The sequence below is a fragment of the Salvelinus fontinalis genome, chromosome 21 (genome assembly GCF_029448725.1).
Source record: "Salvelinus fontinalis isolate EN_2023a chromosome 21, ASM2944872v1, whole genome shotgun sequence".
NCBI classification, from domain to species: domain Eukaryota; kingdom Metazoa; phylum Chordata; class Actinopteri; order Salmoniformes; family Salmonidae; genus Salvelinus; species Salvelinus fontinalis.
The window spans coordinates 44,767,337-44,791,940 of NC_074685.1; the positions used below are offsets into that span (position 1 = coordinate 44,767,337).

The 24,604-nt window shown below is 41.3% G+C and overlaps 1 protein-coding gene across 2 annotated transcripts in view; it reads right to left on the minus strand.

The window, feature by feature from the left end:
- LOC129818988 (cAMP-specific 3',5'-cyclic phosphodiesterase 4D-like) overlaps positions 1-24,330 on the minus strand; it is a 325,770-nt gene extending 301,440 nt beyond the window's left edge. The window contains exon 1 of one of the 2 annotated variants that reach the window (XM_055875412.1): positions 24,100-24,330. In XM_055875412.1, coding sequence (XP_055731387.1) covers positions 24,100-24,191 — 92 coding nt within the window. In that variant the 5' untranslated portion in view covers positions 24,192-24,330. The remainder of the gene's footprint in view (positions 1-24,099) is intronic. The other variant, XM_055875416.1, reaches the window with a different exon arrangement.
- Positions 24,331-24,604: the final 274 nt, after the last annotated feature.

Sequence of the window (24,604 nt, forward strand, 5' to 3'; positions counted from 1 at the left end):
TGACTTTGCCCAGCACGCAGTTGCATCCCGTAATCGACATGGAGCAGATGTGGAGATAAAGGACACAGGATATCAGTAATTTCTGGGAAAAGGGGCTAATTATACCCATTATAACATACATTTGAATATTGAGCCATTTACATTTTTTTCCAGTTTGTTGAATAAGAGGCAGTTAACCACCCTCTCCTACCAAAAGTGATTGACAGTTACAGTACAGCCATTGAATAACTTGGAGAGTGTGTAGAATTTCCATTACAGTGGTGCCCAGGGGGGTGGGCACTTCAATAACTAATCAGGACACCCCCATAATCAGTAGAAATATTAACATGGGCTCTCCCATTAGTCGTAAATATAATTAACATTGGTCCGGCCCACTATTTTTCAAGACTTATTACAATGTAATAACTTCAGGTGAGTCTTGAAAAATAGAAAAATAGTGGTCCGGACTCCTTTGAGAAAAAGTTGAAACTCAAGAAATAGTTGGAACCCAAGTGCTTCCTAGCCGTCAAAAACCTATATTCCTGGGTTACATCAGGATAATCTACAGTAGTAGAATACATCATTAGCACGAGCACTGCATCCTGTGGAGGAAGATGACATCAAATACTGTAACGATCGTTGTTGGAAGGATGGTCGGACCAAGATGCAGTGTGGGGTAGGTTAATCATTTTTTATTTATGATAACCGACACAAAACAAGAAAGAGTAGCAAACGAAACGTACAGCTTTGTAGGGCTAAAAAGCAACAATACAAAATCAAGATCCCACACACAATAGGTGGAAAAAGGCTGCCTAAATATGATCCCCAATCAGAGACAACGATAGACAGCTGCCTCTGATTGGGAACCATACCAGGCCAACATAGAAAATAAAAAAACTAGACTACCCACCCTTGTCACACCCTGACCTAACCAAAAAGAGAAATAAAAGGTTCTCTAAGGTCAGGGCGTGACAAATACACCTGTGGAGTCACTGGCAAAGTCAACGGGAGCCTCTCATATCCCCTGGGAACATTAATTCTGGAGCGAGCACGTCCCCACTGCAACCGTAACAATGAAAACAGAATCAGAAAATCCCAAATTAAAAAAAATATGGTATTCACTGTATTGTTTTTGCGGACTTTACTGTATTTGAGGACAGCACTACAGTGAATACAATAGTATTTACTTTAGCATTTACTAGAGCCCGACCGATATGTCAGTTCACCGATATTAAATCGGCCGATATTGGCCTTTTAACTCTATATATCGGGGGGCCAGGACCAAGTTTGGGAAACTCTGTTCTACGGTATACTACAGTTTACTATAGAATGTTATACTATAGTTTCCTATAGAATTCTATAGTATGTCCCGTAGCATTCTATAGTAAATTGTAGTATTTTTCAGGCGAGATTATATCACTTCTTCTATGTCAGGGGGACTGCAAGTTAATAAAATATTGATGCCAATTCCAGAGCACACAAGCTAAGAGAGAGGATAGAATTCCACAATTGAGTTTGATGTTTCGCTAGACTGAAATCAGGTGTAGCCAACATAATAAGGATATCAGGGATTCCATTTCCAGTTGATTTAAGTGTCGTATTTATGTTGATTGGCAAACTGAGATACAAATAAGTGATGACATAAGCCATGACAAAGCCAGCTTGTAACTCTTTGAATAGTGTTGGTTTAGTGATAATTTGTCATGATATGACAGTAGAAACATGTAAACATACAGTATCAACAAATCTGCAGTAAACACCAAATCAGATCCAATACAGTGGGCGTGTGATCAGACTTTCAGAACTGAAGGTCACAGGCTCTGCTGTATCCTTGAGTAATACTTGATTAGGTAAACACACCACCATAGAGAGACATGAGCAAACACACACACACACACACACACATACACACACACACACACAATAAAAGCCTTGTGTGCTACACTCTTAGAAAAAAAGGTGCTAAGTAAAACCATACAGGGTTTCGGTTTGTCCCAGAGGGGAACCCTTTTTGGCGCTGGGTAGAACCCTTTACAGAGGGTTCTATCTAGAACCCTCTATGTAGGGTTCTTCAAAGAACCCCCTGTATATGGTTCTACCAAGAACCCTCTATGAAGGCTTCTACCAATAACCATTTTATCATCTAAAGGTTCTTCCTAAAACTGTCTATGAAGGGTTTTACAGAGAACCCGTTTATCTTTGGAGGCTTCTTTCTAGAACCCTCTATGAACGATTCCACCAGCCTTATTAGCCTTTAGCCTTTTATTATGTATGACAATACATTACATATATCATAAGGCCTTTCTTTGAGGGCCTCTTTATACCCTAACACAGGGAAAATCATGGTTTACAGGCCACATCTGGCTTGCAAGTCACATTATGCTGGCATACAAAGTGATGTGTAATTCCTGTTGGAATCCAGATAGCGCTATGATATCCAACAAGTAGAATTGTTAATCACTTTCAACCTGTATTCAGAATGACTGACAGGGTAGGGACAATTGAATACTGAGACTACCTCAATCATCTAAAACTGGAACAACCATCTCAGTAATGGGTTCAATAAATCAAATTACTAACAGATTTGATTAGTTTAGAAAACTGTATTTTATTTATTTCCCTGTAGCATAAAATTAATCAACCGATCAAAAGCAAATATTACAGTAAAACAAACAATTCTGAAAACCTCCCTGCAATAGAGCATGCTGGGAAATAGTGTATTATATAGTGTTCTATGTAGAACCCTTCTTGCCTTCCAAAAAAATCAAAGAACCCTTTCTTCCAAAAACAGTTCTTATGTTGTTAAAGGTTCTAGGTAGAACACCTTTGCTTTACAAATAACCCTTGTCTTCTAAAAAGGGTCCCTCAGATCAAAATTATTTTTGGTAGAACCCTAGGCCTCCGTCAAGAAACCTTTTGGAACCCTTTTTTTACAGAGTGTACTCAGCAACCTTGATGGCTAATAATCAACAAAAATACATTCCAATAAATTCCTTGAAATGACAGAAGAACAAAAGGGAGTTAAATATCTGCCGACTTCAACAGGCTTTTTTGCGTGGGTTAATTAAAAAAGGGGGAAGAGGAAGCATGCCTCGGCAGCGTAATGGCCTTATTTTCCCCGGCGGCAGAGGGAGGTGGTGCTGTTTTGGTAGGATGATAAAGAGGGTTCTCTCGGTTTAATATAAGGCCAAATGAAAAGTCATTCTGAGCTTTTCAGTCTCTGCCTCAGCGAAGACACTCACCACCCACATAGCTGACAGGAGCTATAGCTTCCTGAGTGGTAATCCCACTTCACACACACACCTAGATTAGGGCCTCAGAAATTAGGATGTTATTGTCTTTGGTGGTAGCCTGGATCAGAGAAATGTTCTGTGCTGTCTTGATATGAGACATTGTAGAAGCCGTTTGTCATGTCGTTAATGGGGTAGTTCTGGCCTAGTTTATGTCAGAGTAAATGAGATGACTGTTGAAATTATGTGCCTCGGTCACTGCCTCACTGAAGATATCCGCAAACCTGACAAAAGCTGGGCATCTCAGGAGTGGGCGCATGATTAATCCCACTCCCTACGTACAGAGATTAGGAGATTAAGACTTGAACATTTAGGTTTTATCACAGGCCGGTTTTAATGGATTTCTTAGACTAATAGAGGCACTCTGAACCCTAGCGCCTTAAAAAACGCCGGATGTGCATTGTCACAATAGCTCATTAAAATGCTGAGAAACAGCATTGTAAACCCATGGTTGGTTTGTAAGCCTGCAATACATGCCTGTAATTCGTTTTCAAGATTTATTGATGTGAATATTTAAGGCGGGTAAGTACTGAATGCCAACCGTGAATTGTAAAGGATAGGTTAAGAAGTTATCAGGCAATAGTCAATTCTGGAATAATAGGTACCACATTACAAAATACCAGTGGCATAAAGTACTTAAGTTAAAATACTTTAAAGTACTAAAGTCGTTTTTTGGGGTATCTGTGGGGTATTTTTGACAACTTTTACTTTTACTTCACTACATTCCTAAAGGAAATAATGTACTTTTTACTTCATACATTTTTCTTGACACCCAAAAGTAGCTATTTTCGATGGCTAGCAGGACAGGAACATGGATCAATTCAGGCACTTATCAAGAGAACATCCTGGTCATCCTACAGCTTCTGATCTGGTGGACTCATTAAACACACATGCTTCATTTGTAAATTATGTTGGAGTGTGCCACTGGCTATCCGTAAATAAAAAATAAATATATATATATAACAAATGCAGCGGTCTGGTTTGTTTAATAAGGAATTATGTATACTTTTCCTTTTGATACTTAAGTATATTTTAAACAAAACACTTTCAGACTTTTACTCAAGTAGTATTTTACATGGTGACTTTCACTTTTATTTGATTCGTTTTCTATTAAGGTATCTTTACTTTTACTCATGTATGACAATTGAGTACTTTTTCCACAACTGAAAAATACATTATTTAACAACACACAGAATCACATGGTATATTGAAAAATGTATTTATTTTTTATCTATTATTTTACCAGGTAAGTTGACTGAGAACACATTCTCAGTTACAGCAACAACCTGGGGAATAGTTACAGGGGAGAGGAGGGGGATGAATGAGCCAATTGTAAACTGGGGATTATTAGGTGACTTGTGATGGTTTGAGGGCCAGATTGGGAATTTAGCCAGGACACCGGGGTTAACACCCCTACTCTTACGATAAGCGCCATGGGATCTTTAGTGACCACAGTCAGGACACCCGTTTAACGTCCCATCCGAAAGACGGCACCCTACACACGGGGCAATGCCCCCAATCACTGCCCTGGGGCATTGGGATATTTTTTAAACCAGAGGAAAGAGTGCCTCCTACTGGCCCTCCAACACCACTTCCAGCAGCATCTGGTCTCCCACCCAGGGACTGACCAGGACCAACCCTGCTTGGCTTCAGAAGCAAACCAGCAGTGGTATGCAGGGTGGTATGCTGATGGCTGGATAGACAAATGGACAAACAATATGGACAAATAATCTGAATGTTATCCAAGAAACTCATATTTCACTAAATATGTGCAATTACCAAAGGGAATACCATTAAACCTATAGTGGGAAGAGTTGAGGTAAGGGCTGCGAAGAACCACCCTTTCTCCAACTCTGAGCTGGGTCCCAGAGGACAAGTGGTTTGAGGCATCCTCCTCTCGGGCACTGACAGAGCCAACAGAATCAAATCACCAATTAGTCAATCTAGGGCATCGACCACCCGCTAACACCGCTAGCTGAGAGAGGATACTCCCTATGTGATAGTGGAGAGCCGGAAGGGCATCTGTTTCTGTGAGACAGAGATTTCTCAAGCTGTTTCTCCCAACTTTTGTTAAAACTTTTAACAAGTCTAATTTACAAGAGTGTGTGTGGGCAGCCCAGAAGGTTTCCATGGGTAACACAACAACCCAGCGGGAACAACTGCTTGGAATGACATCGTGATGACGTCTTTTGTTTTGTGACATCATGGTCGGGTTGTATACAAGTTGTAAAAATATGTTTTCTTAGCGATAAATACAACTATCTGGTGGTAATCTGTAATCTGAGATAAGTAATGATCTTGATGTCATCATACATCTTTACCAGGAAGTAACAAGTACATTTGGTGTAATTTATTAGAATCTGCTCGTATGACATCTACTGAACAAAAACAACTTTTTATAGCTAGAAAACTAGGAAGTCATGCTCAATTTCGACACTACTAACATTTTATATGTTATGCTATTATAAACGACTGGATATGAATGCCCCCTTGTAAATATTAAAAAAACAAACTCATTTATTCTCCCGAGTGTGATGTCATAATCACATCATGTTATTAAAGTGATTCTACTGCCCTCTCAACTGTCAGTCTAATTTCATTACATGGCGACAAGGGGAGCAACATTACAATGTGTCATTGTCATAATAAGAACGTGTGTGCTTGTGTCTCTTTTTTTGTTTATGTGTTTGGGTGTATGAAGAGTTCAGGATTGAAGACTTTGGGTTCAAGGCAATCATAAAAGCTCTCTGCATACCAGATACTGTATGTTTGGAAGCATAACAACATGTCACATACAGTACATCAATATAACTTATAAAGCCCATCTGGCGTTTAAGCAAAAGTACACAACTCATCTAATTTCTACGCTACACTCCTCTCCTCCCATCCTCTCCATCTACTGCAATGCTCGGCCTTCTCCAAATGAAAGCAGACAGCCTGTCCCTCTTAAATGTTTGATGAGCAGTGAGGCACATGGGCTGTGTGGCAGGCCACTCAATCTGCTTTGACAACTCTCTAAAATACTTCTCCCAAGGGACTGGGGTGGAATCACACCAAGTCTTTGGATGGCAGGCGCCACGTCATTGGTCAACACTGTGCTATTCCACTAACTTTGCGCTCCCAGCTGTTGCCAAAGTGAATGCCATAGAATGGCAATTAGAGAAGCTGGCATTTCCATAGTTTTTTATTTTTCTTTAACAAGGTGCAGAGGTTACCTCAGGCTAAAAAACAACCGCAATGGCTACTGATGCCAAAGTTTTCAGTTTTTCAAATGAATGAAGATACATTTAGGCAGAGTTCAGGGAAGGAAAAACTAATCGGGGCAGTAGTCTTAAGGATACATTCCTCCTCAGGAAGGGCATGTAATGCCATGAGAAATAAGATAAAGTCCCTGAAGACAACAATAGTAAACGGAAATAATTGACAGGTTTCATCTCTAAGAGTTTGGAATAGAAGGGCCCTTTGTCATCTTGACAAACATAACATGACAGAGAGTCTTGTGCATTGGTCCTTCAAATTAGTGGATTCGGCTATTTCAGCCACACCTGTTGCTGATAGGTGTATAAAATCGAGCACACAGCCATGCAATCTAAATAGACAACCATTGGAGGTAGAATGGTCTTACTGATGAGCTCAGTGACATTCAATGTGGCACCATCATAAGATGCCACCTTTCCAACAAGTCAGTTAATCAAACGTCTGCCCTGCTAGATCAGCCCCGGTCAACTGTAAGTGCTGTTAGTGTGAAGTGGAAATGTATAGGAGCAACAACGGCTCAGCTGTGAAGTGGTAGGCCACACAAGCTCACAGAACGGGACCGCCGAGCGCTTATCTTGTAAAAACTGTCTGTCCTCGGTTGCAACACTCACTACCGAGTTCCAAACTGCCTCTGGAAGCAACGTCAGCACAAGAACTGTTTGTCGGGAGCTTCATGAAATTGGTTTCAATGACCGAGCAGCCGCAAACAATCCTAAGATCACCATGCGCAATGCCAAGTGTCGGCTGGAGTGGTGTAAAGCTTGTGGTCATTGGACTCTGGAGCAGTGGAAACGCGTTCTCTGGAGTGATGAATCACACTTCACCATCTGGCAGTCTGACAGACAAATCTGGGTTTGGCGGATTGCCAGGAGAACACTACCTGCCTGAATGCATAGTGCCAACTGTAAAGTTTGGTGGAGGCGGAATAATGGTCTGGGGCTGTTTTTCATGGTTTGGGCTAGACCCCTTAGTTCCAGTGAAGGGAAATCGTAATGCTTTCCTGTTTCAGCATGACAATGCTCCAATGCACAAAGCAAGGTCCATACAGAAATGATTTGTCGCGATCGGTGTGGAAGAACTTGACTGGCCTGCACAGAGCCCTGACCTCAACCCCATCAAACACCTTTGGGATGAATTGGAACGCTGACTACGAGCCAGGCCTAATCGCCCAACATCAGTGCCCGACCTCACTAATGCTCTAGTGGTTGAATGGAAACAAGTCCCTGCAGCAATGTTCCAACATCTAGTGGAAAGCCTTCCCACAGAAGAGTGGAGGCTGTTGTAGCAGCAAAGGGGGTACCAACTCCATATTAATGCCAATAATTTTGGAATGAGATGTTCGATGAGCAGGTATCCACATACTTTTGGTCATGTAGTGTATCTATAAAAGATGACAACATCGCCACACAGAGATGGAAGTTAACCGGAGCATTTGCCTGAACAGAAGACGCTTTGTAGGAGCAGTATGGGGGCTAAAAAGTGCTGTGAATCAAGTCAGTGTCTTCTCTTTTTGAGTCTAATTGAGCTCTCTCTTTGTGCTGGCTTGCCTTTTTCCATCCGGAGGTTAAACAATTACGCTTTTTGTCCTTGGTCTGTTGTCAAGACATGGCTGGCTTTTTTTTTGTTTTTGTCTGTAGAACACATCTGACATATTGTGCTACTAGGTCTGTTTCACTCTGGGAAAGGATGAGCTTTCTTCTCTGTCTGTTACGTTTAGTGTTTAGGGAGAGTGCACTGTGTTTAATGTGAGACCATCTCTTTTTTTGTCTCCACATTGTTAGAAACAGTGGCAGTTGTCATCAGACTACTAGTCATGAGCAGTGGGGGGGGCAAAGCAGGGGCTGTATCAAATCTTGCTGTGAGCTGTGAGCACAGCAATAGAAGCCATATAATTGACAAGGTTCTGTGCCTTTCAAACTAAAGCACTGTCGCTACATTGCTATTGCAAAAGAGCTGAACAACTGCAATTCTCTTAAGAATGTTGTTCAGTTGTCTTTCAAATGGCCAAGAACAGTGGTATATGTTATATGCAATCTATCTCAATATGATAGGGATACCCGGAGCTAACCGCTAACACCTTGCTGTTGTCTATCTCAATATGATAGGGATACCCGGAGCTAACCGCTAACACCTTGCTGTTGTCTATCTCAATATGATAGGGATACCCGGAGCTAAACGCTAACACCTTGCTGTTGTCTATCTCAATATGATAGGGATACCCGGAGCTAAACGCTAACACCTTGCTGTTGTCTATCTCAATATGATAGGGATACCCGGAGCTAAACGCTAACACCTTGCTGTTGTCTATCTCAATATGATAGGGATACCCGGAGCTAACCGCTAACACCTTGCTGTTGTCTATCTCAATATGATAGGGATACCCGGAGCTAAACGCTAACACCTTGCTGTTGTCTATCTCAATATGATAGGGATACCCGGAGCTAAACGCTAACACCTTGCTGTTGTCTATCTCAATATGATAGGGATACCCGGAGCTAAACGCTAACACCTTGCTGTTGTCTATCTCAATATGATAGGGATACCCGGAGCTAAACGCTAACACCTTGCTGTTGTCTATCTCAATATGATAGGGATACCCGGAGCTAACCGCTAACACCTTGCTGTTGTCTATCTCAATATGATAGGGATACCCGGAGCTAAACGCTAACACCTTGCTGTTGTCTATCTCAATATGATAGGGATACCCGGAGCTAAACGCTAACACCTTGCTGTTGTCTATCTCCTTATGATAGGGATACCCGGAGCTAAACGCTAACACCTTGCTGTTGTCTATCTCAATATGATAGGGATACCCGGAGCTAAACGCTAACACCTTGCTGCTGTATTTCCAGTAATATCCCTGGCAGATGGAAGGATGCAGATGATCTCTACACGAGTGTGACATGAAGGGGGCACTCACTGCATTGGTCTCCAGCTCCTCTCCCTGTGACTGAGTGCTCTCGTCTCTCCTGTCTGAGAGAGCTATCACTGACCCCCTCGACATAAAAAAACAGCACACAGCACCGAGTCATTACACACCCATATTAAGACAGATTTCATAGACAAAATGGTAGTGCCTAGGAGTCGGTCCCGATACCATGGCACGCTCAATACTTTTCTTTAGGGTGCAATCTTAGGCAGATTCCCCTGGAGGCAAACCTAAGTGTAACGTTACGTCAGGATGATTGATATTTTCTTTAGACTGATCAATATGAATTGAATGCACACTAAAGCTCAAAGACAAGCAGCCAAATAATCGGTAGAGAAAGAACTGAATTGTGTTGAGTGATTACTTTTTAAACAAATCCAATTAGGATTTTCTAAATAATCAAGTGTAGCCTCATTGTTAATACGATTGACCAATGACAGGAAAAACAATATTAATTCGGCCTGTGGAAGAAGACTCTGGTGCAGTGCTGGTGACTACAGCAAATACACTGATGTTTACCCCATTACTGTTCTTGAGGCGAATACCATTTCCAGTTAATGACAATGGGGACTATGGAGGCAGGCTTGTGTTTGGGGACAAGGGGACGCCTGTCCCATAACAATCCAGATAAATGTTTTCCCTTCTGGTCGTTGCAGGCTAATCAACACAAATGACTCTAGTCTGCACTAGTGTGGTGAAGTGTGGTGAAGGGGGCTACACTCCCCTTTTTCAGGTGGCTCTACCACAGTACTTTACCCAACAGCGTCTCGATATTATAATTTTGTCTCACCTTTTGACATAACAGAAAAAACTAAACACCATCCGTTAGTCGTTGATTAGCGGTATAATTGGCCTACATTGAATCAAACGTCAAACGTTGATTCCATGTTTAATTCTGAAAGTCATCACAGTACAGAAGGACAATGGGGTGGATGGTGCTTGAGTTGGGCCACTAATCAACTGAGTCTTATGGTGCACTAAAACTGAATGTCAAATTAAAAGGTGCAATATGCAGAAATCGCTCCTCCATTTCCTGGATGCTAAAATTCGAATAGTTCGCCTAATTTCAGTTTATGTGACAAAACAAGAGAAACATTGTACCATCTAAACCATCTGTGAAATGGAACACATAAGCTCTTGTGGCCTGCTGGAGGTCATTTTGCAGAGCTCTGGCAGTGCCCCTCCTTGCACAAAGGTGGAGGTAGCGGTCCTGCTGCTGGGTTGTTGCCCTCCTACGGCCTCCTCCACGTCTCCTGATGTACTGGCCTGTCTCCTGGTAGCGCCTCCATGCTCTGGACACTACGCTGACAGACACAGCAAACCTTCTTGCCACAGCTCGCATTGATGTGCCATCCTGGATGAACTGCACTACCTGAGCAACTTGTGTGGGTTGTAGACTCCGTCTCATGCTACAACTAGAGTGAAAGCACCGCCAGCATTCAAAAGTGACCAAAACATCAGCCAGGAAGCATAGGAACTGAGAAGTGGTCTGTGGTCACCACCTGCAGAACCATTCCTTTATTGGGGGTGTCTTGCTAATTGTCTATAATTTCCACCTTTTGTCTATTCCATTTGCACAACAGCATGTGAAATTTATTGTCAATCAGTGTTGCTTCCTAAGTGGACAGTTTGATTTCACAGAAGTGTGATTGACTTGGAGTAACATTGTGTTGTTTAAGTGTTCCCTTTATTTTTTTGAGCAGTGTATATTTGCAATAAGCAAAAATATTGCATCCTGAACAAAAATATAAACGCAACATGTAAATTGTTGGTCCCATGTTTCATGAGCTGAAATAAAAGACACCCAAACGCCCAAAAAAGCTTATTTCTCTCAAAATTGTACACAAATTTCTTCACATCCCTGTTAGTGAGCCATTCTCCTTTGCCAAGATAATCCATCCACCTGACAGGTGTGGCATATCAAGAAGCCGATTAAACAGCATGATCATTACACAGGTGCACCTTGTGCTGTAGACAATAAAAGGCCACTCTAAAATGTGCAGTTTTGTCACACAACACAATGCTACAGATGTCTCCAGTTTTGAGGAAGCGTGCCATTGGCATGCTGACTGCAGGAATGTCCACCAGAGCTGTTGCCAGAAAATGTCATGTTCATTTCTCTACCATAAACCGCCTCCAATGTTGTTTTAGGGAATTTGGCAGTATGTCCAACTGGCCTCACAGCCGCAGACCATGTGTAACCGACGTGTACGACAGCGTGTTCCAGAAACGTAATCGCGCATAGATCAGATCTACCACTTCTTAGACTTGCTTTCAACGATAGCTCTATAACTCACATTTCTATGTGAATTTGGTCAGTTCGCCCAAAAAGTCACATATTACAGCTTTAAGGGATTCCTATAACGGTTGATTATGTAGAACCACATTCATCACAGAGAGGCTGACGTAAGACACCAAATAGAGGAAACAAGAGTCCCTTCATTGTTTTTAGCGCTTCATCGATCTCACTAAAGACTTCACATGCTAATGACTTGCCAGTTGTGTATTGATTTCACGGGCCAGAGGTGTAACTGAGTCCAGAACACACTCCTAATTGCAATGCAAAAAGAAAACAAAGTTCCTCTAAGGTTGTTCTTAAGACATTTCATACCTCACAAGTTCCAACAATACTTTGGTTCAATTCTTATGTGCACTTGAAAATAAACTCAGCCTTAGCCAGTTGTACATCAGAACCAAACCAAAAGAAACCGCAATAACCACCTGTGTGACAAAGGCCTTTCTCAGACATAGTTTATTATCAAACAGAAATGGAGGCACACTTAAATCGTACCTACTAGTATTTTGAGAAAAGCAGCAGAGGCCTTGAAGCTCCATTTCATAGGCACCATAATGCACATTATATCAAATACTAAATGGTTCCATCACTTACTGCATAGCGTGCATTCCACAAATTGAGAGCATTTATTGAGGAGTTTTATTCTGTGATTCCCTTGATTTTTTGACTGGTGCTATCAACTGCACGGACTCCCCCTATACGTGAAACAGAATGGATTAACCCATAAAGTTGACATGTACTGTATTCCGACAGGTTTGCATTTTGATTGGATGGCCCACAGAATCCCCAGAAAGTAGGCATAATTTCCCGCTGGGATATGTTCTGATTACTAACCTCCCTTATTGCCAACCTTGAAAAAATCTACAGAATTTCAGTGCACAAGTTCCCCTGCAAAAGACTGAATAGCATGTACGGATTAGTCATATGTTGAAACTCAGTAGCCTGCGGGCCAATGATCCATGGAACACATAAGCTCTTATTTGGCACAAATCCAAAAGATGCCAATGAACCTAAATTAATTTCTTAGAGGTTAAGAGAACTGAGTATCCAACCTAAATGGATTTCCTAGAGGTTAAGAGAACTGAGTATCCAACCTAAATGGATTTCCTAGAGGTTAATAGAATAGAATATATCCAAAAACGCAGTAATTTGAAAGACCTGAATTGATTCTTACTGTGCAGTTGCATGACTGGGCCGTCAGGTTTGAGTTTATCAACACTGACATGACATTGAGGATGCACTTACTTCTCACTATTAGATAATGTGCAGTTTTTCATAACATTCTACTCAGACTCATGATTATATTGTAGAATATCAATTTCAGTCAAGCTCAGTTGGATACACTTCAATATTTACAAAGCTCTCATGTAACTGCACCACGCTCCCCATGTCTTCCTTTAGCTACTTCCACAATCCCCTTGTTTAAACATATCGCTTACTAATTTGGCTTTGGCTCCCAGGGGCGATTTGAATTCTGACTCTGCTGGTGGCAAAGCTGATATAATTAACATAAGATGATCAGCCCGGAGGTCGACCCACACTATGAATCAATCAGATCTCATTTGCTATCAATTCCATCCTCATTTCCCTGCAAAATATAATTAATATTAACAAGGGAGGCAAAACTGAGCTCCACATAATCTCAACGAACTGCCGAAATTCCTGTACAATAACTAGCAGTTATTGGGCACAAAAATGGTTAAATCAACGTTGTTTCAATGTAATTTGTCAACGTATTGTGAAGTGGAATCTATGTAGAAAATACATTGGATTTTTAAAAATCCATCACTTTTGTTTTAATAGTAACATTTATGTCATCATGGTGACCAATTTTCAACATAGACAAACCTTGAATAAAATAAACTCAGCAAAAAAAGAAACGTACTCTCACTGTCAACTGTGTTTATTTTCAGCAAACTTATCATGTGTAAATATTTATATGAACATAACAAGATTCAACAACTGAGATATAAACTGAACAAGTTCCACAGACATGTGACTAACAGAAATGGAATAATGTGACCCTGAACAAAGGGGGGAGGGGGTCAAAATCAAAAGTAACAGTCAATATATGGTGTGGCCACCAGCTGCATTAAGTACTGCAGTACATCTCCTCCTCTTGGACTGCGCCAGATTTGCCAGTTCTTGCTGTGAGATGTTACCCCACTCTTCCACCAAGGCACCTGCAAGTTCCCGGACATTTCTGGGGGGAATGGCCCTAGCCCTCACCCTCCGATCCAACAAGTCCTAGACGTGCTCAATGGGATTGAGATCCGGGCTCTTCACTGGCCATGGCAGAACACTGACATTCCAGTCTTGCAGGAAATCACACAAAGAACGAGCAGTATGGCTGGCGGCATTGTCATGCTGGAGGGTCATGTCAGGAGTAGCCTGCAGGAAGGGTACCACATGAGGGAGGAGGATGCCATCCCTGTAACGCACAGCGTTGAGATTGCCTGCAATGACAACAAGCTCAGTCCGATGCTGTGACACACCGCCCCAGACCATGATGGACCCTCCACCTCCAAATCGATCCCGCTCCAGAGTACAGGCCTCGGTGTAACGCTCATTCCTTCGACGATAAACGCAAATCCGAACATCAGCCCTGGTGAGACAAAACCGTGACTTGTCAGTGAAGAGCACTTTTTGCCAGTCCTGTCTGGTCCAGCGATGGTGGGTTTGTGCCCATAGGCGACGTTGTTGCCGGTGATGTCTGGTGAGGACCTGCCTTACAACAGGCCTACAAGCCTTCAGTCCAGCCTCTCTCAGCCTATTGCGGACAGTCTGAGCACTGATGGAGGGATTGTGCCTTCCTGGTGTGACTCGGGCAGTTGCTGTTGCCATCCTGTACCTGTCGCGCAGGTGTGATGTTCAGATGTACAGATCCTGTGCAGGTGTTGTTACACGTGGTCTGCCACGGCGAGGACGGTCGGCTGTCCGTCCTGTCTCATAGTAGCGCTGTCTAAGGCATCTCACAGTACGGACATTGCAATTTATTGCCCTGGCCACATCTGCAGTCCTCATGCCTCCTTGCAGCATGCCTGTCTCTTGGTAGCGCCTCCATGCTCTGGACACTACGCTGACAGACACAGCAAACCTTTTTGCCACAGCTCGCATTGATGTGCCATCCTGGATGAGCTGCACTACCTGAGCCACTTGTGTGGGTTGTAGACTCCGTCTCATGCTACCACTAGAGTGAAAGCACCGCCAGCATTCAAAAGTGACCAAAACATCAGCCAGGAAGCATAGGAACTGAGAAGTGGTGTGTGGTCACCACCTGCAGAACCATTATTTTTTTAGGGGTGTCTTACTAATTGCCTATAATTTCCACCTTTTGTCTATTCCATTTGCACAACAGCATGTGAAATTTATTGTCAATCAGTGTTGCTTCCTAAGTGGACAGTTTGATTTCACAGAAGTGTGATTGACTTGGAGTTACATTGTGTTGTTTAAGTGTTCCCTTTATTTTTTTGAGCAGTGTATATAGGCTGGGCAGCACCTCCTACTGGAGAGTTGATCTATCTACAGCTATCCAGGAGGTATCACATTCGGCTGTGATTGGGAGTCCCATAGGGCGGCACACAATTGTTCCAGCATCGTCCGGGTTTGGCTGGGGGTAGGCCGTCATTGTAAATAAGAATTTGTTCTTAACTGATTGCCTAGTTAAATAAAGGTTCAATAAAAAAATGTATGAAAAATAAAAATAATTTCTGTCTCCCATCTAGGATTTTAAGTCCAGCTATGATATTTGTCACTGACTATTACCAATGTGCTATCATGACAATGATTGTTGAGAAATCTCCACTTAATAGATTCACTGTTGCTATCAAAATCATTCTAAAGTGTAGGTTCAACAGAGCAAATACTTGATCAATCATATACACTACATGGTCAAAACTGCTCGTCGAACATCTCATTACAAAATCGTGGGCATTAATATGAAGTTGGTCCCCCCTTTAATGCCATAAAAACGTCCACTTTTCTGGGAAGGCTTTCCACTAGATGTTGTAACATTGCTGTGGGGACTTCCTTCCATTCAGCCACAAGAGCGTTAGTGAGGTCAGGCACTTATGTTGGGTGATTAGGCCTGGCTTGCAGTCGGCGTTCCAATTCATCCCAAAGGTGTTCGATGGGGTTGAGGTCAGGGCTCTGTGCAGGCCAGTCAAGTTCTTCCACACCAATCTCGATAAACCATTTCTGTATGGGCCTCACTTTGTGCACGAGGGCATTATGCTGAACAGGAAAGGGCCTTCACCAAACAGTTGCCACAAAGTTGGAAGCACAGAATCGTCAAGAACGTCATTGCATGCTGTAGCGTTAAGTTTCCCTTCACTGGAACTAAGGGGTCTAGCCCGAACCATGAAAACAGCCACAGACCATTATTTCTCCTCCCCTAAACTTTACAGTTGGCACTATGCATTGGGGCAGGTAGTGTTTTCCTGGCATCCGCCAAACCCAGATTTGTCTATCAGACTGCCAGATGGTGAAGCATGATTCATCACTCCAAAGAACGCATTTCCACTGCTCCAGAGTCCAATGGCGGCGAGCTTTACACCACTCTAGCTGACGCTTGGCATTGCGCATGGTGATCTTAGGATTGTGTGCGGCTGCTCGGCCATTGAAACCCAGTTCTTGTACTGATGTTGCTTCCAGAGGCAGTTTGGAACTCGGTAGTGAGGGTGGCAACCGAGGACAGATGATTTTTACGCACTATGCGCTTCAGCACTCTTTGAGCTTGTGTGACCTACCATTTCATGGCTGAGCCGTTGTTGCTCCTAGACATTTCCACATCACAATTACAGCACTTACAGGACAGAAATTTGACGAACAGACTTGTTGGAAAGATGCCATCCTATGATGGTGCCACGTTGAAAGTCACTGAGCTCTTCAGTAAGGCCATTCTACTGCCAATGTTTGTCAATGGACATTGCATGGCTGTGTACTCGATTTTTTTTACACCTGTCAGCAACGAATGTGGCCAAAATACCCGAATCCACTAATTTGAAGGGATGTCCACATACTTTTGTATATGTAGTGTATAATCAACGGCGCTATTAAACCTATAGACAATGCCTTCAGAAAGTATATATTCCCCTCGACTTATTCCATATTCCACCCATCAACACACAATACCCCATAATGACAAAGTGAAAACTCCAGGTATGCTATCCTGTGCCTTTTTCTCAGGAGTGCCTTCCGTCTGGCCACTCTCCCATAAAGCCCAGATTGGTGAAATGCTGTAGAGACTTGTCCTTCTGGCAGGTTTTCTCATATTAGCCAAGGAACTCTGTAGTTCTGTCAGAGTGATCATTGGGTTCTTGGTCACCTCCCTGACCAAGGTCCATCTTGTCCTGTTTCTCAGTTTGGTCGGATGGCCAGCTCTAGGCAGAGTCTGGGTAGTTCCATATTTGCCAAATTTCTTATTGATGGAGACCCCTGTACTCTAGGAAACTTTCAACACTGTTTTATACCCTTCCCCAGATATATGCCTCATCACAATTTTATCTCAGAGATCTACGGACAGTTCTTTGGACTTCATGGGATAGTTTCTGCTCTGACATGCACTGTCAACTGTGGGACCTTATATAGACAGGTGTGTTTCTTCTAAATCATGTCCAAACAATTGAATTGGCCACAGGTGGACTCCAATCAAGTGTAGCAACAGCTCAAGTATGATCAAAGGAAATTGGATGCACCTGAGCTCAATTTGGAGTGTCACAGCAAAGGGCTGTGGATACTTACAGTATGTAAATGAGTATACATTTAAAAAAAACATGTTTTCACTTTGTCATTATGGGGTATTGTGTGTAGATGGGTGAGAAAGAAAAATCGATTTAATCAATGTTGAATTCAGGCTGTAACACAACAAAATGTGGAATAAGTCAACGGGTGTGAATACTTTCCGAAGGCAATGTAGCATTTGGGAAGTCATCAACAACTAGCCTATTGTTTAAATTAAGTCCAGGATTCAACAGAAAATACACAACACATTACTAATAAAAGTTTACATTTAAAGAGGCACTACACATTGATTGGCACGTGTGTTTTTCTGTTGCGCACTAGAAAAACGAGATTTCTGTCTTGGAGGTTTGTTACCTGACCGATTCTGTGTTTGGTTAATGATGTTTGTCCCCCATGAGACACTGTAGAAAGGAATCTTATTTCACTTCCTCAAAATCCCCAGAATCTAAGATAAATCAAGAAATGTGTCATTAATTTTGACATGTTTGACAAGGATGTTATGGTTGCACAATTTCACATCCAAGGTGTTTGGGGCAGTATTTAAGTAAAAAATGTGCAACGTGCTGTCTTATGTAAACAGTCGGAGCTGCTGGGCAGGTTTGTCTCACTGTCTATGCCCCCCATACTCAACTGGCAGACCTCGGACCAGATCCGGACCTAGAACGGGGTCAATACGGACCGCACATTTTTTTAATCGGTCGGGCTTCGATCTCTGGTATCTTGTAAACACACATAAGACATGTAAGAATGTGTAGAATTGTAGGAAATTAGCTTTAAAACTGCAACAAAAAAAACATCTATGCACCATGCAAAATGTGTAGAATTGTGGGAAATTTGCTTTAAAACTGCAACATTTTCTCTCTGCCACCGAGAAGGGTGTGAACAGTTTGGGGTTACATGGGTTGCGAGGTGGGGGTTTGTTACTACTATAAATGACATTATCCATCCGGACCTTTGCCACCTAGAACATTTGTGTGACCGGACCTTCTCAAATAGTACTTGAGTACCCCTGGTCTATGCTATTGGACAGACAGCAAACACAGCAGCTGTTCACCCGATATTAGTGGCAAATGGACATCATCAAATCAAAACCCAACCTTGACACATAGGCTGTTTTCAAAGGGATTCCTTTCTTTTTAAAGGCAGTCGCTCTTTAATAATAAATATATTGGTTTCCCATCTCCATCTCAACCAAACATAACAGAATAGGATTCAATCAAATCAAACTGTATTTAAAGTTAATTTAAGAAGTTTGATTTAGTCCTATTCTTTAACTTAGATTTTTGTTTGAAATGGAGAAGTAAATTCAACATATACATTTTTCATTTCTAGACAAACTGGAATTAAAGCCAGACTCAGTGGCACAGACAGCTATCTAACCAGAAGATACATAGATATTTGGTTACATTAACAACCAAACACAATTCAATATCACTTTTGCAATACGGTAAATAGCCTATTAACAAGTTAACAAATGATGTTGGATTCATATCTCAACCGAAAAAAATTGTTAAAGAATAGGATTAAGCCAGTGGCTCAAATGGAACTATCCAAGCAGTCGATACATCTCCTTTAAATGTGGATATTTGGTTGCGTTCTCAACCAAACAGAATTCAATTTTACTTTTTTAAGACAGCATTAACATTAGGCTATTTACTATCTTACAAACTAATGTAACAGTATTTTTTCAACCTTAAAATGAGTAACACATCTATGGCCACATTTTGAGGTTACTGTAATAATAAATGTCTTATGTAATCATAGAAAGCGCTCATGTTCAGGGTCGCAGGTCTGTGAAAATCTTCACAATTGCTCAAATAATCTGCACAGAATCTCAAACGGCATTGATCACTTGCACCATGTACTTTAATGTGATCTCAACTATCTGTAGTCCAGGTCATTTAGTTATGCTATTAGATCAAGCACAGCGATAACACATTAAACTGTCATATAAATAAACTAAACATCTGACATTATATTCCCATTTGAACTTTGGTGTGCTTTTAAATGGTTGAAAGCACAATGATAACACATTTAGATGACGACTAAACCAAAAATCAGACATTGATTTTCTATTGGAATTTGTTTTTGCTTTTAGAAGTGATAACACATTGGGAATTCAACAAACTTTTGTCTGTCTTTTTGAGTGGGTGAAAATAGGTTGTAATCTCATTGATCAACATATCAACCAAATATTACCCAATTCTCCACGTTGAAATAATGTGGAGGCCCAGTGGGTTGGCACCTGCAGAAACATTTCACATCTTAAATCATGAGACGGGTCACTAAAGCTTTGGTTCGATTCAGCACAGGCCCGGTTATCCGTCTTCCTATTCCATTTAACATTGTAACAATATTAGACTTGGCACCAATTAAAGAGTGCCCTCAATGTTTATTCAGCACCAGGTCAGTCAGTGTCACTGGCTCCCATGTACAACCAAGGCAGACCTAGTCCCAGGAGCTACTGTGTCTAGTCTGTATCCCAAATAGCACCATATTCCCTATTTAGTGTGCTACGTTTGACCAGCGTCTGGAGGATCTGATCAAAAGTAGTGCACTAAATAAAAAGTGCCATTTGGGACACATGCCTTAAAGCTGCAATATGTCACTTTTTAGACGCCCTGACCAAATTCACATAGAAATGTGTGTTATATATCTGTCATTCTCATTTCAAGCAAGTCTAAGAAGTGATAGATCTGTTCTGTGTGCGCTATTTCTATGCTTCCTGTTCTTAAGTCTTTTCCTTCCGGTTTTGTACACCAGCATCAAACAGCTGAAAATACAGTATTTTTGGTTATGGAAGATATATTTCACTGCAGTTAACATGGTACAATGATTTTTGCTTGTTTTGTCACAAACTAAAATTAGGCGAACTATTACAATTTTAGCAACCGGGAAATGGCAGAGCGATTGTTGGCATTGTGCATCTTTAACTGGAGCAGTCTCTGCTTTTAGTGTTGAACAATATGATATCAGATGCCACTGACGAAGCCGTGCCCTCCTCTCAGACTGGCTTTGGATAATGGCTGAGTTTTCACATCTCCTGAATGGATATATTTTTTAAAGGTATTAGATTGAACACAGCTGGTTTATTAAGTTAATTTCACAGGTAGAAAGTAAGCTTATATAACATAGCATACGTAAATCTAACTTAGGGGCAGGTGTAAGCCTGACAAAATCCCATAGTTGTTATAACTCTGGGAGGATCTCTAAACATTGTGTGTGTGTAACCTTCCTGAAGTTTGTTTATTCCCATGAAAATTCACAGATATTGTACAAGGTGTTGGTGAGCAATCTTCCAAAGATCCAAAACCCCATTCCAAGATGGCCACTCGGCAACAACGAACAATCAAATGACTCTTGCAACAGTGACGTCCGATCTACATTCCATTTCAATGATGTTTCCTATTAGGCAAGCACTCTATGAGATTATTCCGGACATTTTCCATGAGTGGTCCGCCCTTTAATAGATGTTGGCCACTTCTGGTGTAGTATGAATGGATATATTGATCCAAAAGTCAGGAGGGAGGAAACAAGCTATCCTCTTGAGAAGACAGACGGAAGTCTGGGCCTTTATGTCACATTAACCATATCAGTTAATGATCTAGGCCTCTATGTGGGCGATATTAGAGAGGGAGAGAGATACACTCCCATTTTAAACCACAAGGAAAAGTGGTGTAATTCAGACATAGGGCAACTCAAGGAGGAAAAACAACCACAGTGATTTATGATCTGCAACCTGGGAGCATGTATGTGTTGTGTTGTGCCCCCCCCCCCCCCCCCCCCCTCCAGAAAATGGTCCCTTCAGTGATAATTATTGGCAATCATCAAATATGTACCCTATCATCATATAAATCAATTGTAACATTCTCTGTATTAATATGTACAGTACCAGTTAAAAGTTTGGACACACCTACTCATTCCAGGGTTTTTCTTTATTTTTTACTATTTTCTACATTATAGAATAATAGTGAAAACAACAAAACTATGAAATAACACATATGAAATCATGTAGTAACCAAATCAAAATAAATGGTATATTTCAGATTCTTCAAAGAAGCCACACTTTGCCTTAATGACAGTTTTGCACACTCTTGATATTCTCTCAACCAGCTTCATGAGGTAGTCACCTGGAATGCATTTCAATTAACAGATGGGCCTTGTTAAAAGTTAATTTGTGGAATTTCTTTCCTTCTTAACGCGTTTGTGCCAATCAGTTGTGTTGTGACAAGGTAGGGTTGGTATACAGAAGATAGCCCTATTTGGTAAAATGCCAAGTCCAAATTATGTCAAGAACAGCTCCAATAAGCAAAGAGAAACAACAGTCCATCAATACTTTAAGACATGAAGGTCAGTCAATCCAGACAATTCAAGAACTTCTAAAGTTTCTTCAAGTGCAGTCGCAAAAACCATGAAGCACTATGATGAAACTGGCTCTCATGAGGACCACCACAGGAAAAGAAGACCCAGAGTTACCTATGCTGCAGAGGATAAGTTCATTAGAGTTACCAACCTCAGAAATTGCAGCCCAAATAAATGCTTCACAGGGTTCAAGTAACAGACACATCTAAACATCATCTGTTCGGAGGAGATTGCGTGAATCAGACCTTCATGGTCAAATTGCTAAAAAGAAACCACTACTAAAGGATTACAATAAAAAGAAGAGACTTGCTTAGACCAAGAAATACGAGCAATGGACATTAGACTGTGGAAGTCTGTCCTTTAGTCTAATGAGTCAAAATGGGAGTTTTTTGGTTCCAACCTCCGTGTCTTTGTGAGACGCAGAGTAGGTGAACGGATGATCTCCGCATGTGTGGTTCCCACCGTGAAGCATGGAGGAGGAGGCGTGATGGTGCTTTGCTGGTGATACTGTCAGCGATTTATTTACAATTCAAGGCACACTTAACCAGCATGGCTACCACAGAATTCTGCAGCGATACGCCATCCCATCTGGTTTGTGCTTAGTGGGAATATCATTTGTTTTTTAACAGGACAATGACCTAACACACCTCCAGGCTGTGTAAGGGCTATTTGCCCAAGAAGGAGAGGGATGGAGTGATGCATTAGATGACCTGGCCTCCACAATCACCCAACCTCAACCCAATCGAGATGGTTTGGGATGAGTTGGACCGCAGAGTGAAGGAAAAGCAGCTAACAAGTGCTCAGCATATATGGGAACTCCTTCAAGACTGTTGGAAAAGCATTCCAGGTGAAGCTGGTTGAGAGAATGCCAAGAGTGTGCAAAGGCAAAGGTTGTCTACTTTGAAGAATCTAAAATCTAAAATATATTTTGATTTGTTGAACACTTTTTTGGTTACTACGTGATTCCGATTCCATGTGTTATTTTGTAGTTTTGATATCTTCACTATTATTCTACAACGTAGAAAATAATAAAGAAAAGAAAGAAAAACCCTGGAATGAGTTGGTCTGTCTAAACTTTTAACTGGTACTGTACATGTGTATATCTGTTGATTTCAGAATCATTATAATCAATCTGTGTAATCAGAAATATTTTAATAAGGCTGATTAGTGAAAATGTCATCATGTTCTTCTCATGAGTCCCTGCAATCCTCCAACCTAGATGATTTACACAACACCTCACATGAACTACTACTGTAGGGCTACACCTATCAACTTAACTGAGGTCATCAAGCAGAGGAACTAATTCACATACAGTATGAAGCAAATGTGGGTACAATTATATGCAAATAAATGAGCAATACTAATTAAATCAAGATAAATTTAGTTGAATCAAAAGGTAGACTGAACTACACCTGCCATATCTTGATCATAGCCTAAAGTGTGTAGTCTAGTCTATAGCTATCTGATGAGTACTAGGTATTTACGAAGAACAATATATAGCCTATGTATTTTAAAAATGTCAAATACAATTAATGAATAATATGGTACAACATTTCTGTTCCTCATGCCAAACTTTGACATTTGTGATAATATATACCTGTACAACAATATTCAATTGGAGATTCTTTGCACTGTATAAAATAAATACAAATACTGAGACATATTGTATGCTCAACATTTTTTGACAATTAGATTATTTAATGCTAATACAATTGCTCAGAGAAATAGATTTTGATTAACAAGTAATATTTTGTTTATTTAGATTGTTTTAATTACTTGCTAATGAGCAATTGTATTAGCATAAAATAATATATTTGGAAAACAAATTGCATACACTACCGCTCATCTTTTTTGCCCATCTTTTTCAAGGGTGCCACTAATTTTAGACTTGACTGTATAAAGGGCAGGCGCTCATATTGAAAATAGGAATGAAGCCTGAATCAAATACGACAATAGCCCTGTACAATATAATGTAGTTACTAAATTGGGAAAGGATAAATGTTTTTTCCATTATTTTTCTCCAAAACCTTTCCAACTAACAGTCTAGTCGCCTACCTGAAACAATGGACGTCAGCAAAGTTCTAAAAAATACTTGCTTTATTTTCTATCGTCACATTTATTCATCTAATATCTGGAAAAGGTTGCACTGGTTTGATAGTTATTTCATATACGGATCTCGCACATCCGCACACACCGTAAAAAAACTATTGTTCCGAAGCACAGTAGTAACTCTGCGCACTTACCGTCTAAACCCCACAAACGAAGATGGCCAAGACATCCTAGATTTTTTCAAGCACGGTCTGTGCCCGGTGTCCACGGCGTAGGTGCTATCCATCTTAGAAGATGTCAGGTTATTTTCGCTACCTGTGTCGGAATATCCTCTCCTTTTTTCGTGAAGCGCGTCTCAGCTCTCCGCAGCAGAGAAAGTGTGTGAGTGAGTGAGCGTTGAGAGTGGAGCGGCGGGTGGAACTGTAATAGTAATATTGCTGCTGCCCCCCTCTTCTGTTTGAGCACACTCTCATCTCCACGGATGCTGCCTGGCTGCCAAGGATGCTTTTGCGGTCACAGCGATGCTGGCAGCATCCATCTATGCTTGCCGAGAGTGGGACTAGCAGAGCAACTCAGAAACGATAAGAACAGTGGTATTCAAACTTTTGCGCCAGAATTTTTCTAGAAACAATTTTTGGCCAAAGACTTTCTCGGGACCCCACACCATTCCAAATCTAATGGCACAACTTTCCAATCGTT